General features: G+C 46.4%; 1 protein-coding gene across 11 annotated transcripts in view; it reads left to right on the forward strand.

The window, feature by feature from the left end:
- SGCE (sarcoglycan epsilon) overlaps positions 1-16,258 on the forward strand; it is a 92,317-nt gene that overhangs the window by 10,489 nt on the left and 65,570 nt on the right. For 7 of the 11 annotated variants that reach the window (XM_075587311.1, XM_075587319.1, XM_075587317.1 and 4 more), the window contains exon 2: positions 15,473-15,580. The exons of 2 other annotated variants lie outside the window; for them this stretch is intronic. In XM_075587311.1, the coding sequence (XP_075443426.1) occupies positions 15,473-15,580 (108 nt within the window). Of the gene's footprint in view, positions 1-10,211; positions 10,318-15,472; positions 15,581-16,258 lie in introns of those variants that run through there. 2 more of the 11 variants (XM_075587322.1, XM_075587323.1) reach the window with 1 other exon arrangement.

A 16,258-nucleotide genomic window follows, 5' to 3' on the forward strand; every position in this document is an offset into this window, starting at 1 on the left:
GCCCGGGACACTCAGCCAAGGACATCAAGGTGGCGCCGAGAGGTGGGTTAGGACAGGCGTAGCTCGCCTTGCGGCGGACCGCCAGCTCAATCCCCAGATCCAATACGAGCTTTTTAACTGCAGTAGCTTTATTATACGCTAATGGAGCTGGGATTACCGTGGCTGCTGGCACCAGACATGCCTCCAATAGATCCTCATAAAATGATTTAAAGTGTGCTCATTATAATTAGAGGGCATTGGAAGAGTCTTGTATTCTTATTTTTTACCTTTAAAGAAGTGCTCCAACTTCAAAGGGATAACTTTCTCTGTCTCTAATTTTCAAGTATTGTATATCATTATGAATCTCTAGGAAGCACCCACTTAAATGTAATCATTCAAAGATTATACTGTAACATCATTAACAAGTTATCCAGGTAGAGCGAAGTCTCCATTTGTTACTGTATAACAAGTAGATCTGTACAACATTTTAGGAGAGCCCTAGAGATAGGGTGATGTCCCCACCCCCTACAACCTGTGTGCAGGTAACTTCTGGTAAAGTCAGATGTGTTTTGCCAGTCGGCGTAATCTCTGATTATCTGATTTAGTAACGTAGCTAATTCAAAATAGAGTTCTGAATAATAGCACGAGTGGGGGGAGAAGAGAAGGAGGCTCCAAAATGTCACAGTGCTTTTTCTGCAAATGGTGCAGGAGACCACTCGCCCCACTGCATTCTCCACTCTTACCCCTAGGCACTAGTGCATGACATAGCATGCAGTGAACCACCTCAGAGAAGAATACTGAGGCATGGCTGGGCTACTGGAAGTATACCCACACAATGTTGTATGCTCCTCTGGGTAGGCCACAGCCCTTGTGATGCCTGTGAGCTAGGGGATGAGTCATCTTAAATTCATGGAGGGCAAGCATGGGGGCTCACACCATGACGTCAACCAGAGGCAAGTTTGCACTCCCCTGTGTCAAGATTCTATCCCACAGTACTTCCCGTAGACCTGTAGAGGTGCACAGAGGAGTCAAGTTCAGACTCAGGGCCGGTAGGAACTGGAATCTTCCATGAGGCCAACGGCCATCTTGGCTTGAGGTATATAAACCCCACCCAGCCTGCCTTTAGTTGCTTGTCAACTTTTTGTACACAGAGTAGTATCCTGGTTATACTCGGGTCCCTTGTGCTTTGTCTCTCCCTATTTACCTTTACCTGGCTTCTATTTCTACAATGTTACATTTGCGTACATCGCTTGTTACTGTCCAGGAGACAGACCAGCTAGTCAGAGGTGAGGAGTATAGACCGATCCGTACCTGGGATCTGAATGAGTAAGAATCATGGTGTCCGGTTCCGGGGTCAGGGCAGGGTGCAACGGCTGAGTTGCAGTCACAGTTCCACGGTCGTTGCAGGAGTGAAGCAAAATAGTTCCAGGGTCAGGGCAGAAGAGAGGCAGAATGGTCGCAGTCACAGAGTCATGGCTGGAAACAGGCAGAGGAGTCCAAAGGCAGACAAAGCAGCACACAGGGATTCTGACAGGAACAAGGTATAGAGAACCTTGCACAGGCAAGGATTGAGTGGGAATGACAGTAATAAAAGGAGATGACAGTTATGAACACTTTCCATCTCAACCCAAGGCTGACTTCCTGTTTTGGAAGTAAGGGCAGGAATTGATAGGAAGCAAGATGGCCAAGGTTGCTTCAGTGTGGTGGAGTGAGGTCACTTCCTGTTGACGGCCATCTTGGTAGAAGCGAAGGGACAACCTTAAATCTCTGCCATGATTTTAGAGGCAGCGACGTCAGGAGGAATCCATGTTTGAAGCCCTCACAAGCAGATCTTAAAGATACCTTTTTGTTTTTGTCTTGTTATTCCCATTGCACTTCTTGGCCCCTGTTCTTTTGTCGTCCCCTGGCTACCATTGCTTTCGCATGTAGCACTGCAGGCCTTGCAGATAACTTTAGTTTAGCTAGTTTAGTTTGTCTTGTACTCCGGTTGCCACCCCCTCCCACCCTGCTTCCCTGACCTTTCCTAGCTACCATAGCTTTTTAGTGTAGCTCTGCACATTTTGCACATTTTACACATTCCATTTTGTTTGACCAATTTCATTACTTTAGTGTGCACTTTAAACACTAGCAGTTTTTATTTATTCTGGCCTCTTATCTTTTGTGGGTATCCATGCTATCTCCAAGGGTTCCATACATTTTTATACCAGGGGCGTAGCTATGGGCCGGGGCCCGATCTCCCCCCCCCCCATAGAGACAGGTGGGGGGAGATGGTATGCGGCGGCAGGCCTCCAGTGTTACAGAAAAAGTAAGTCGTAGAGGAATCAGCAAGGCAGGGGAGGAGCGCTCTCTAGCAGTCTGACCCAGAAGTCTCTTACTTCCGGTGTCAGCTCCTCTGCCAGCTGCTCCTCTGATCATCTCTTTCCGCCAAAGTTAGGCATGGGAGAAAGAGCTGAGGGGGGGTTGGGGGGGGGGGAGAGAGAGAGAGAGAGCTGAGGGGGAGTGAGAGCTGAGGGGGAGAAAGAGAGCTGAGGGGGAGGGGAGAGAGCTGAGGAGGAGAGAGAGAGCTGAGGAGGAGAGAGAGAGCTGAGGGTAGAAAGAGAGCTATGGGGGAGAAAGAGAGCTGAGGGGGAGGGGAGAGAGCTGAGGAGGAGAGAGAGAGAGCTGAGGAGGAGAGAGAGAGAGCTGAGGGGGAGAGAGAGAGCTGAGGGAGGAGAGAGAGCTGAGGGGACGGAAAGCTGGGGAGAACGAGCTGAGAGAGAGGGCAGGGGAGAGAGCTGAGGTGGCAAGGGAGAGTGGAGGAGAGAGAGAGAGCTGTGGAGGAGAGAGGGAGCTGAGGAGCAGAGAGGGAGAGCTGGGGGAGAGTGCTGAGGGGAGGGAGAGCTAGGGGGAGAGAGTGCTGAGAGAGCTGAGGGGGAGAGAGCTGAAGGGGAGAGGGCTGGGGGGGAGATGTTGATGGGGGGAGCTGATGATGATGATAGTGATGGTGACGATGATGAGGGGGAGAGCTGATGACGGGGAGAGATGATGAGAGAGAGGATCAGGGAGAGGATGGGGGAGAGATGAGGGGGAGCTGAGAGAGAGAACTGAGGGGGAGAGAGAGAGCTGAGGGGGAGAGAGAGATCTGAGGGGGGAGGGAGAACTTGGGGAGAGCTGTTGATGGGGGGAGCTGATGATGATGATAGTGATTGTGAGGATGAGGGGGAGAGCTGATGATGGGGGGAGAGATGATGAGGAGGGATGATGATAGAGAGGATCAGGGAGATGATGGGAGAGGGAGAAAAAAAATGACAGTCCGTATTAATTTTAATAGGGCCCTGAATTTTGTTTTGCCCAGGGGCCCGCCACTGCTTTATACTCTGCCTTACCTTTTCCAAGATGCTCCTCTCTAAGTTCATCGAAAGGGCCACTATCACCACCACCAATGTCAACCTCAGTTTCTCCAAATTCCACTTGACCACTTCGGAGCATATTGAATTACACAGCATTACGATCAGCAGCAGATTTCAAGATCCGCCGCCCCTAGGCACTTACAAGTGGTGGCCGCCTCCTTGCTGCCGCTCCCTATCTCCCGAATTACAGCGTCAAATGATGCCGCGAACATCACCAACGTGACGTCGCACAGCGTCTCTTTACCATGGTAACGTGACGTCAGGACGTCATTTGATGCTGCGGTTTGGAAGGAGGAGGGCAGAAACAAGGGGGCGGTCGCCACATGTAAGTGCCTTCCCATCAGGCATGATAGGCCCGAGAGTGCGGCATCTGTATATGGGGGCGGACATTTTTTGTCGCTCCCAAATTTTGCCACCCTAGGCCCGAGACTATCGGGCCTAATGGGAAATCCGCCACTGATTACGATACTAAATTAACTAAAAGAAGCAATTTCACCTTCAATCCCTTTGTCTCGATGTATCACGGTGCATTTGTATCAACATTGATCTGCTTCCCCAGTGAACAATTTGGGCATTGAATTATCAGCACCTAGAGAAGTAATTGCACACAATAATACAACAGCCACTGTTTTACTTATTCCTTGCATCATTTAAATCTGCCAGACCTGAAGTGACATTGACCTACCGTATGTGTCTAAAACCAGAGACAGAACATAAAACACAGACAGAGCTCAGTTTTACTCATACACGGTACAGTGCCTAAATATATATGTATGAATATCTATTAAGTAAAATGGTCTTTTAGTTTGACATTTTTGGCCAAAATTGTTGTACTGCACCGACACACTTTATTCGAGCAAATACCCGGCATGTACCTGGCAGATACCTGGAATGCGCCGCTCCTCACCTCTGACAAGCCCCGTTGCGTTTGCCTTCCCAGCCTGGGTTCATGCCTGGCTGATGGGCGGCTGATCTGTTAAATGATAATGATTAGGATTTAATAGGCTGCAATGCTTCGCGTGTCTACCAGATGGCATAAATTCATGAATTGTAATGCAGTATATATATATATACTGTGCAGTATTGCAGCCAGCAGGAATAAAATGCTTCAATCCCTGCCTGGAAAATACCTCAATGCACTCGGGCAGAAAACAGTCACAAACCTCAATACACCCGGGTATACCCGAATTCGTGGGACTAGCCGAGCTCGAATAAAGTGTGTCGCCAGTGTAAGCCCCTGAGCCAACGGCACGGCAGACCACATTTCAGGGGTCCCTAACGCTAATATAAATTCTTAATAACCTGTGTAATAACAGGTAGAATGATTTATAGTAAATCTGTCAATATTAGTTGCAAAGTTCTAAGTCTGATTGAAGCTTTTATTAACCTGTACATTACCAGGAAAAGCACTCTGTATTAGAGTTGTCACAACCATACTGCAAGCAAGCCTATTCCCCTGAGTGGAAGATGCTATGGAGTGAGCCCTTAGCCATTTAAATGTGGGAGGGGGTGAGCTTCAATTAGGTAGGAGGTTGCCACCCTCCAAACAGCCAAGACTAGCTGAACAAGAATTGTAAAACATACTGGACACCAAACAAGCTCCTATTATTGAAGTGACATTGATCTACCGTATGTGTCTAAGAAATCATTTTCAGACCTTCAAATAAGAAATCTTTCAACTGGAGTTCTTACTTTGCCCCGTGTTTTTCTGCTAGCTATAGGTTTCAAAATATTCTTCAAAATATTCTTTACAATGCATATATTTATTGGGATTATGAATCTTTAGGCAGTACAAGAATCTTCTAGCTTTGGAGAAGGACTCTGGTTGTCTGTAATGAAGTGTAAGTTGAGGACTGCTGCCAGTGGCAGAATTAAAGTGTTGCCGCCCATAGGCACTTACCCTTTTACCGCCCCGGACCGCCTCCTCCTCCAGCGCTGCCCTCCTCCTTCTGCAGCATCGTTGCGTGAAATGACACGGCAATGTCCGTTTTCCATAACAACGCAGCACCGTGTGACGTCACGTTGTCATGGCAACGCGTCACCGTGTGATGTGAGAAGGAGGAGAGTGGCGTGAAGGAGAAGGTAAATTAGGCTATTAGTGGGGAAGAGAGTGGGGCCTCTGTATATGGGGAAAAAAATGAAAATGTGTTGCTCCCAAAATTTGGCCCCCCCGTGGTCCTGGCCTAATTGGAAATCCACCAATGGATGTAGCGGAAGGCAAAGCAGAAACTGAATCTATCATGAATTTTGTGGCCTTTTAGTTACTGCCTACTGTCCCTAAGCACAAAGGGGGTGATTTACTTAGAGGCAGTTTTAGCGTTCACACCTACATGCTGAGGCATGCGTCTTTGTTAAATAACATAAGCACTGCTCCTGTCTCTAATTTATGGGTAAGCTAATAAATGCAATCATACCCCCAATTGTTGCTATGAATGTTTGTGGCTAAGCTAATGCATTGGAGAATAATGAGCCACTACTGTCATCTCCGAGGTGGCAGTCCAAACTAATGGGCTAATAATAGATATGAGCTTTAATTATGTAACAATTTACTATGGGTTTTTATTTTATTTATTGCTACGGCAGAGTAACACTGTACACATGACCCTTTTTCATGATGTAAATACCTTTATGTTGCTAGGGGCTTTATCTGACGCCCGACACACAAACGCAGAAGTCAGTACATTAAAAGCAATTACAAATGCTGTTCGGCGGCGGCACAAGGTACCCTGGGATTTTTACACCGTTTTCCAGGATTTTGTCTCTTTAGCCCCTAAAGAGTTACGGGAGGTTTGAAGTGGGTTAAGAATATAATGGCATGCGCTGGAACCAGGAAAACAAGAAAGGATTGGTTTAAGGTCACTTCAGTTGCGTGTCATTGCCTCCAGTTATCGGTCATTGACTGCAATTTTGTTGCTGCAATATAATTAACAATAGAAAGTATAACCTAAGCATTGTATACTCCATATCACTGGTGACAACCTGGATCCTTCTCAGAAAAGGATTCTGAAACGAGTGGGTGTATGATGCTGCTCACTGCTAATAGAGATGGACACATTTTTTGGGGCGGATTTGGATGCGCAGCGGATCAGCCGGTTCCTTTGGTCCGCGGATTTCCGTGGATCAATCTCAAAAATGGCGATTCGCAGATTTAATTATTATTACCAATACCCTCCGTGGATTTCGCAACCCATGGACGGATTTTGTTGAATCCGTGTATTGGACTCTACAAATCTGTCCACGGGTTGTATCCAATGGCGGTTTTTTATTAATCTGTGCGGATTAAAACCAAACATATCCATTTTCCAGATTTCACACCTCGAAATGGATCTTGGGTTGAAAATGTGAAAAAATCCGGGAAAAAGGATTCGGCCAGATTCGCCCACCTCTACCGGCTAATTCCTGCTCCATGTAACTGAAATCAAACATGGCGGCTCTAAGAAACCAGGACGTTCACAGCGTATACGCTGTGAACGTCCTGCGCTCCTCTTGCTGTGAAAGAATACAATCAAGACATAGACTCCAGAACAGTCTATAAAGGGTTGTGTTTGAGCTGCTTTACAATTAATACACTATTCACATTGGGTGGTGGTATTTATTTATTAACATTTATTAATTGTTCACTTGGTTCACTTTATATATTATTGGTCACTTTATAGAGTTTTTTTATTTATTCACTATACATTCTATGTATATTATTGATGCACTAGCACTTTGCATATATAACTAATTAAGGAGCGCCCGATTACACACCCTTGGTCACTGGCTCTAAGAAACGTATACTCTTTATGTAATTTCACGTAGGACTATAACATGAAACACGTAATATATTTCTGTATAATTTTCTGTTAATCTCTATCACATTTAATGCTCCTTAAATAAAAATCCTATTTTAAGGAGTCTGGGAAATCGGAAGCTGCCTGTCAGATTGAGAGCCAATAAATAGCTACTTCTATTCCCAAAACCGTGAAGTGCAGATTTTTCCATTACCATTATTATGAGCCTGAAGGTGCTCCTGGTCACATTACACGGCTGTATTGAATAGGCAGTCGAAGTGTCACTTCCATTTTTTTTTAAAATGTTGTTTTAATAGTATGGAGCATTTGATGACCTTTATTGAAAATGAATTACCTAAGCTGCCAATCGATTCGTTCTCCTGTGATCGATGAGCAAAGATCCTGCTTCCCACGGTTCACCAAATGGCCACCTTTCAGATTCAATCAATCAAGTCAGTGTAACTCAGCAGCTACAATGTATTCTTAAATTACTAAGATAACATTATCTATTGTTATAGTTTGCAGCTCAAACTGCTGGGAATATTGGGAACAAATGATCCTAAACAGGAAAGTGTTGCAAAGATCTTGCACTGCTGGGGATGTGGGCTAAAACCTGCTTTAGAAATGAAAGGATGATCGGTATATTAAAACTCATGAAAAATTGCATTAAGAGGTGAATAATAAAGACATTTAAAATGTAGTAAGTATTATCTAATACTACAGAACTGATTTTAAAAACGCACGTAGGTATTGCTTGGATTGCCTCTCTATTGTACTTACTTCTTATGTTCAACAAATACAGGAAGAGTTGACAGGTCTGTGTTTGGGTTTACCTTTGCATTATCTATGTAGTTGTTCAAACCCAATATGTCTCATCTGTCTCTCCTAGCACAGTGTCTGGCAGGCATGCTACAAGGAAAAGTGCTTGACAGAAATTGGTGCTTGATTGTCTTTTATATCGTTCTTAACTGAAAGTGCATTATGTGCAGTATGATTGGTCATTGGTGTTTTCTTTGATCTTTATTGAGTAAAACTGAAAAGGGATCCCTTTAATATTATTCTAGCACAGGAAATGACTTTTTAAAGCAAAGAGTGCCATGAGCCGCCGTGCTATAGAAACACTAGCTGAGGGTTCTAGTGATCAATTTTCCATTCCAGCTTAGATATATCTTCAAAGCTTTCGAGGTCACTCTGGCATACACTCAAGTGTATTCATTCCGGTCGCGATCCCTCAAACGAACTGGCATCTACGGACGGCTATAGGGGGCTTCTTCTCCACGAATGGGCACTCGCGCTACACACCACGCCGACACGCGGAGGTGATACTGCAGTGAGTGCCACGGAGACAGCCCCAGCGTGCGGGACTGTTACCTGAAAGGAATTGGATATTGCCCCCTTGCCTGATATATGGTGGAGCCTAAGGCCTTGGCCATGTTTAGCGCTTGCTCCCGCGCGCTCCCGCTCAGCACTTAGAGCGGCTTTAGTAGGGGCTCACCTGCGCTTCCGCGCGCTTGCGGAAGCGCAGGTCTTAGGGGAATTTAAAATTCCCCCACTTGCCGGCGCGACAGGCCGGTCACGTGAGCGGTTCGCCCAATGAGGGCGAACCAGCTCCATGACGTCACTGGCCCACCCCCGGCCAGTGACGCGACCGCCCCCGGCCCGCCCCCTGACGCCCGCTGACAGCGCATGCGGTAAGCAACCGCAAGGCCAGGGGCCTCAGCGCGCCTCAGCACACCAGCAGGGAGCATGGCCGAGGCCTATAGGATGAGGATATCGTTCAGACCGGGACATGAATTAAGTTTTATTCATATGTAAGTTTTTACATTATTGTTGTTATATTATACTATCATACCCTTACCTTGGTGCGCACCTGTGCTTTTTTCTTGGTTGCCTGGTTCTGCCGACAGAGTCTTCTGTCGGGGTCCATCTTTGGAGTGGGGGGAGACACTTCGAATCACAGGAGCTGCAAGAGGAAGGAGAGAAATTACTTTTCTGCATTCATAGGAAGCAAGAGCGGCGGACTGAACATTCTTTGTCTGTAATAAAAAGTTATGCAACAAATTGTAAATTCTTCTGAGTTTCACGAAAAATAACACACAGAGCTCTTTATTAAAAAAAAACCTGTATATGTATATCTTATACTATATTAGTGAAAGCACTGTATGCCTGTCTAGATGTCCGGTGTCCCTAGGGGAAATCTCATTGGTCCCTTGGTCCGCCCGCCCCCGCACACCTCTCATTGGCCTGAGGCGGAGTGACGGGCCACACACACACACACACACACACACACACACACACACACACACACACACACACACACACACACACACACACACACACACACACACACACACACACACACACACACACACACACACACTAGGTAGGGGGCGGTGTTACATACATTAGCTTGGGGCGCGCCCCCTTGGGGGGCGCACGATTATGTAGGGGGGCGCGAGCAGCTTGCAGGGAAACCTGGGGGCGGCCAGAGCTGTGCACGGGCGCTCCGTGCTGCTGCTTCTATGTCTGTGTCTTGCAGAGGGGGCGGGGCCAGAAGCTCCGTGCTGCTGCTTCTATGTCTGTGTCTTGCAGAGGGGGCGGGGCCAGAAGCTCCGTGCTGCTGCTTCTATGTCTGTGTCTTGCAGAGGGGGCGTGGCCAGAAGCTCCGTGCTGCTGCTTCTATGTCTGAGTCTTGCAGAGGGGGCGGGGCCAGAAGCTCCGTGCTGCTGCTTCTATGTCTGTGTCTTGCAGAGGGGGCGGGGCCAGAAGCTCCGTGCTGCTGCTTCTATGTCTGTGTCTTGCAGAGGGGGCGGGGCCAGAAGATCCGTGCTGCTGCTTCTATGTCTGAGTCTTGCAGAGGGGGCGGGGCCAGAAGATCCGTGCTGCTGCTTCTATGTCTGAGTCTTGCAGAGGGGGCGGGGCCAGAAGATCCGTGCTGCTGCTTCTATGTCTGTGTCTTGCAGAGGGGGCGGGGCCAGAAGCTCCGTGCTGCTTCTATGTCTGTGTCTTGCAGAGGGGGCGGGGCCAGAAGATCAGTGCTGCTGCTTCTATGTCTGTGTCTTGCAGAGGGGGCGGGGCTTCTCTCTGCACACAGACAAGCCCTCCTTCTCTTCCTGTCTGCTTCCCGTTTTCAGCAGCATGGGGGGTTGGGGGATCGGAGCATGTCGCCCCCCCAGGTGAAATTGTGGACTGATTAAGTGTGTATGTGTGGTGTGTGTTGGTGGTGTTGGTGGTGGTGGTGGGGGGGGAGTGATTGAGTGTGTGTGGGGGGTGGGGGGGATTGAGTGTGTGTATGTGTGTGTGGGGGGGTGGGGGGGATTAAGTGTGTGTGTGTGTGGGAAGTGTGTGTGTGGGGGGGGATTGTGTGTGTGTGTGGGGGGGGGATTGAGTGTGGAGATTGTGTGATTGTGTGTGGGGGGGATTGTGTGGGGGGGGATTGTGTGTGTGTGTGGGGGGGGATTGTGTGTGTGTGTGTGTGGGGGGGATTGTGTGTGTGTGTGGGGAGGATTGAGTCCCCCCCTCCCTGCCCTTTGCCCCCCCCCTCCCTGCCCTTTGCCCCCCCCCTCCCTGCCCTTTGCCCCCCCTACCCTTTGCCCCCCTCCCTGCCCTTTGCCCCCCCCTCCCTGCCCTTTGCCCTCCCTGCCCTTTGCACCACCCCTCCCTGCCCTTTGCCCCCCCCTTCCACTCCATGCCCCCTGCCCTTCAACGCTCGGACAACGCCGGGTATATCAGCTAGTATATATAAGTATTGTTGATTTTCTTGGTTCTACAAGAAACATTCTTGTGTTTGCGAAATGTGAATGATTGCAGTGAAGTTCTGCTTCTATTGAATGGGTACCCCCTGTAGACAGAGCACTTGGCAGTCTTGGTCAGTTAAACCAAATTTCTAGGACCGTTTCATTCCAGTGTCTGCTAAGTCTACATTGACTTTACTGCATTTTCAGTAGGGTGGCTCAGGAGGAGAGTGGCGTGAAGGAGAAGCTAAGAGACCTTTACAGAGGCCCTACACACTCCCCTGGCAATCAGTGGGGAAGAGATCAGTGCATCTGTATGTAACAGTGTTTCCCCCACCCGGTGGGAGATTTGGCCATTACTTGTCATGTGGTGCATGATACCTGCTGGTAACAGGAGGGTTGAGTCGTCCGCCGGTGGTAGTGGGGACACAGGACTATGCTTCTGGGGTTCATACCCTACATATATCTTTAACAGTGCAGCGCCTCCATCGGCCGTAGGCTCCAGGAACTGAAGGTGATCTCCCACGGTAGAACTATTACCTCCCCCCCAGTAAGGTCACGCACCAGGCAGGAGGTATAACAACAGGAACGGTTTATTATCTCTTCTGTACAGCACAGTAACAGGGCATGCTTCTGCTCGATGCAGTACTTCTCAGCTACCACTGAAGGATGGTCCCTGGACTGTCACTACAGGCCAAGGGCACCCGCAGGCATCCTAGCTCTTCCCTGCCTCCCTAGCAGAGGCAGAGGTATGGTCCACGCTCACTCTCGCCAGGAGTGAAGAGGACTGGAGAAGGCCCAATACTCAGCTTCTCCAATGTGTGACCTGCCTTCCTCAAGTGGGGAAAGGCACTCCCGAATTTGGGGCGGTACTGCCCTTAAGTACTGCCAGGAGGAGGAAACCAGGTCTGTCCCATGCTTGGTCATGGGTAGCCTACACCTTGAGAAAGGCAGCACTAGACTGCCGAAACATTAGTCTATATGGCACATTAAACCTCCTTGATGATTAAGACCGTGTGCCTGTTTTTCCATGCTTGGCCCAGGCCTGATGTCACCGCCTCCCGCTGTCACTCAAGTGCAGCTCCTCGGAGGGTGAAAACCCCATATCAACTACTGGCAAGGCCTGCTTGTACCAGGTCTTACTGCCAGGAGGGAAGCAAACTAGTAGCCACAGATGGCATGGTTACATGTATATGGGGAAATAAAGAGAAAAAAATGAAAATTTGCTGCCCCAAAATTTTGCCACCCGTGGTCCTGGACTAAAGGGAAATCCGCCAATGGATGTAGCGGAAGGCAAAGCAGAAAATTAATCTTTCATGAATTTTGCTGCCTTTTAGTTACTACTTTCCCTAAGCACAAAGGGGGTGATTTACTTCGAGGCAGTTATAGCGTTCACACCTACATACTTGTTTTTATTTATTGCTACGGCAGAGTAACACTGTAGACATAACCTTTTTTCATGATGTAAATACCTTAATGTTGCTAGGGGCTTTATCTGACGCCCGACACACAAACGCAGAAGTCAGTACATTAAAAACAGCTTCACAAATGCTGATCGGCGGCGGCGGCACAAGGTACCCTAGGTAGGATTTTTGGACCATTTTCTGTTGAGTGAAATACTTGACATCAACTAATTGAATTTCACCACACAGATGCAATTCCATGACTTTATTTTCAGCTCTTGCCACATGTTAAGAAAACTTTGTAGATCCCTCGCGGTAACTCCAATCTCTTATTATACTGTCCCACTAAAGTGAGATCACCCGGTACCTAGTTTTTTTGAGATAGAACAAGATGGTTGCTATTTCCTCTATAAGAAGTAAGGATTTTGAGTTAACGTATATACTGTAAGAACAAAACAAAGTACTATATATCTGTGCTTTGGGAGTGTTTTCTTTGATAAATCTGGTGCAATTCTTTTGCACAGACTTTGCTTCAGTTTTCCAGCCGGGAGACTTTAGTCAGGAACCCCCTATCTATCTAAAGGCAGATTCCGTCACAAAGATGTTATTTTGTCTCACCTTGCACTGGAATATAGCTGCGCCAGGCACAGTCCTGTAAGGTTGTAGCAGCAGTATTATTCAATTTTGTTCTCACTTTTTGCACTATTCACTTTGGGTTCCATACACTGGGGAGCGCTCCTTTTTTTCTTGTTTCGTTCATTCACTTGCCTGAAGTGAAAAGGACCACCCCAGTTCTACCATCCGGTTCACAGTTCAGGACATTTCTCTCTCCAATATATCTAGGTACTTTGGGGGAAATAAAAGAAGCTGTCGCCATGTCATCCTGGGGAGTGAGGAAACAAGCAGTAACATCGCTATGACATATCCTAGACTGTGTTGATTGGGTCATAGGCAGTGGTCAAAGTGGTACTGTGGCTGTAGACCTGCCGAAAGGTTTTCCAGGGCCCAGGACTCTGCTTTGACCTGGGCCCCTGCAGAGTTGTTGGCAATGCCACCATACTTGAGCATGGAGTGCAGGAAATTGCAAGCGTGGAGTAGAGGTGAGGTCTGTTCTGTCAGCAAGGAGGGGAAGGTCATCAGATAGAAGTTGGCCACATCCTCCATCGAGCCTGAAACAACTGTCTGGGGGCCGTGGGTACCTCATAAAAGAAACTGGGTTTGTACGTTTGTAAATAAAAAGTATTGGTACTCTGGGTGTGAAAATAAAATGAGCAGTGGTATTTCTACCTGAACTTGGGAGTTCCTCAGAACTGATTTTTGGTCCCACGAACTCCTGGGGACCACCCAGTTCCCGAGATATTCAAGTTCTTTTGGGTCAGTGTGCGACACAAAACAAATAGAAACATGACGTTGCAGTTTTTTATTAGCCATCAAAGTGAGCCTGAGTCTGCTAATATGGACATGCAAATTGTATTCAAATGATTAAAGTTACCATATTGACCTGGTATCTCAAGTGTGCACTCTCAAGTTAAATCCCTGCATTAACATTAACAGGCCTATGTGGATAGGCGCTATTATAGTTAACACAATGCTATTTCAGTCCAAAAACAGGACTTAACGTTACATTATTGGCATTTGAAGATACACATTAAGGCATAATGTCACGTTAACTTCAGTTAATGTCACGTTAAGCCACTTAACAGGCCTTCGTGGATCTGTCCCCACGTGTTCTGGAGGTTAAAATGGATGTTTCTCTAGATGCCCAATGTAGTCTGAGGTTACCATGATAACCCCAGAAGCTACAAATTAGGAAAACAATTATTTTTTACACTAAAAAAAGCATTAAAAATAAATGAGAAAAAGAGCAGGACATGCTCAGGGGGAAACTACTAACATTATATAAGTTAAACTCAAATGGGCTGCTGGAGGGGATTGTTGCATTAAAGCAGCACTGATTGCAGATTTGTTTGCATTTTATTTTTTACTTACTTTAAGAGATTTCTTTTTTCTCCTCTCTCTCTATCTCTTCCTCCCCTTCACTCTCTTTCGCTCCCTCCCTGTCTCTCTCCCCCCTCCCTCCTACACCCTTGCTCTTCAGTTCTCTCTCTCCCGCTCTCTCTCTCCCTCCTCTCTCTCCCTCCTCTCTCCTCCCTCTCTTCCTACCCCGTCTCTCTCACCCACTCTCCAAAAGAGGGGTGGGATGGGAGTGAAAATGATCTCTTCTTTTTTCTCTCTCTCTCCTCTCTCTCCCTCTCTCTCCTCTCTCTCCTCTCTTTCCCTCTCTCTCCCTCCCTCTCTTCCCTCTCTCCCCAACTCTCAAAAAAGGGGTGGGATGGGAGTGAAAATAATAGGGATAAATTACAATTTAAACAATATACCGTACATTAAAATAGGGATTACACAAAAATAAAAACATATGGTAAAGTGCTTAGAGAAAATATTACAAGCGTAAATATAACAGACATTGGTCCATCAGTATAATCTACTTAAAGCAAAACATTACCGATAATTTTACCGTGTATATGAAGATACCAATTTAGAATCTCCAGGAAACTTGTCCTCTACAGAGTCCCGTACCTAAAGAGCTAGCAATTCTCTACTATGATTAAGAGCGAAGTCCACTGAGAGCCAAGGATCACATACCCTATCAAATTTACTGTTAGATTCATTAAGAAATGCAGTCATTCTTTCAAATACCATCGTTTGGTTGATTCTATTCTCAATTGCATTCATTACTGGGGCTGGTTGTTTCCAATTAAAGGCAACGCAACATCTAGTTGCTGAAAGAATATGGGTCATAAGTTTGTTATTAGGAGGACGTTTATTAAGTACGGCTAGGGCTGGGCTGGGATGAATTGTTGTTTGAAGTAGACAGCTAATAAGTTTAAACACTTCTATCCATAGAGTTTTTTTTAATAAAGAACACTCCCAACAGACATGAAGAAAAGTGCCCAGTATTCCCCAATTACGGAAACAGTGATGAAGTCTGAGACTTGTGGAGCTTGTCGGGGTCTCTCTCATAGTTTGATTACTCACTTTTGCGTTTCTTATATTATTTTGTTTTCTGATTGCTTAGGAAGTGCAGGCGAATAAACTATGCAACATCTGTGGCTTCCACTTAATTTAGGGCTTGAAACATTTGATCTGCAATATCTCTTCATTAATCTGACGTTATTTTGTTTTATTCTGTAAAGCTATTTTTCTAAGCTGTGCTGATGGCAAAAATGAATCAATTTACTGGAAGACTAAACGGGCCAACAGCCATATTATCAGCAGAATAAATCCTGCTGAGAAGAACAATGGTGAGTTTAGGCCTCACGTTGAACCCCATATGGGTTTAATGAATTCCTGCATTTAATATGTACTCTGCTGTTTAAAACCTGTGCTATGTAAATACATATCTTTTATAAGGTAAGTCATATTTAAATTATCTCTAGATTGATCTGTTCTAAAGTTTCCTGTCCTTGTCTTGTATGTTCCTTATACAGCTTGTGGCTCTAACTTGTCCAAATAATGATTGTGCGACTCAGAACCGCATATATGCTTGTATGCTTGTCTTTGCCTTGCATCTAATCTCAGAATTAAACTACTTATTTACGTGCAGTAGCTGGAGTGAATACTAACACTTTATCTCTCCTGTACCCTGGAGCACATTTATAAAAGTGCTTGAGCACCCCTGCTCTCCTCTACAAGCAGTTTCTATTTAAGTCCCCAACCTCTGCAGCTTACCACACAAACAAAAACATTGGTTAATAAGTACAACTGCTCTCACAGGACCCCAAAACATGTCGTGTACCTGCTGAATAGGTACGCAGTAGTTGGAAGATGTGTGTATTTGAGTTTCATTCTGAATTCTGAGTTATTTTAAAATATGTATCTAGTGTTTCCTGTGACATTCAAGATGGGGGGATAGCTCTAATAATTTAAAGAAGCACTCTTAGGGGCTTTTTTTAATTCGAGTTTTTTTAAATAGGGTTGAT

This window comes from Ascaphus truei, chromosome 2, assembly GCF_040206685.1.
Source record: "Ascaphus truei isolate aAscTru1 chromosome 2, aAscTru1.hap1, whole genome shotgun sequence".
NCBI lineage: Eukaryota > Metazoa > Chordata > Amphibia > Anura > Ascaphidae > Ascaphus > Ascaphus truei.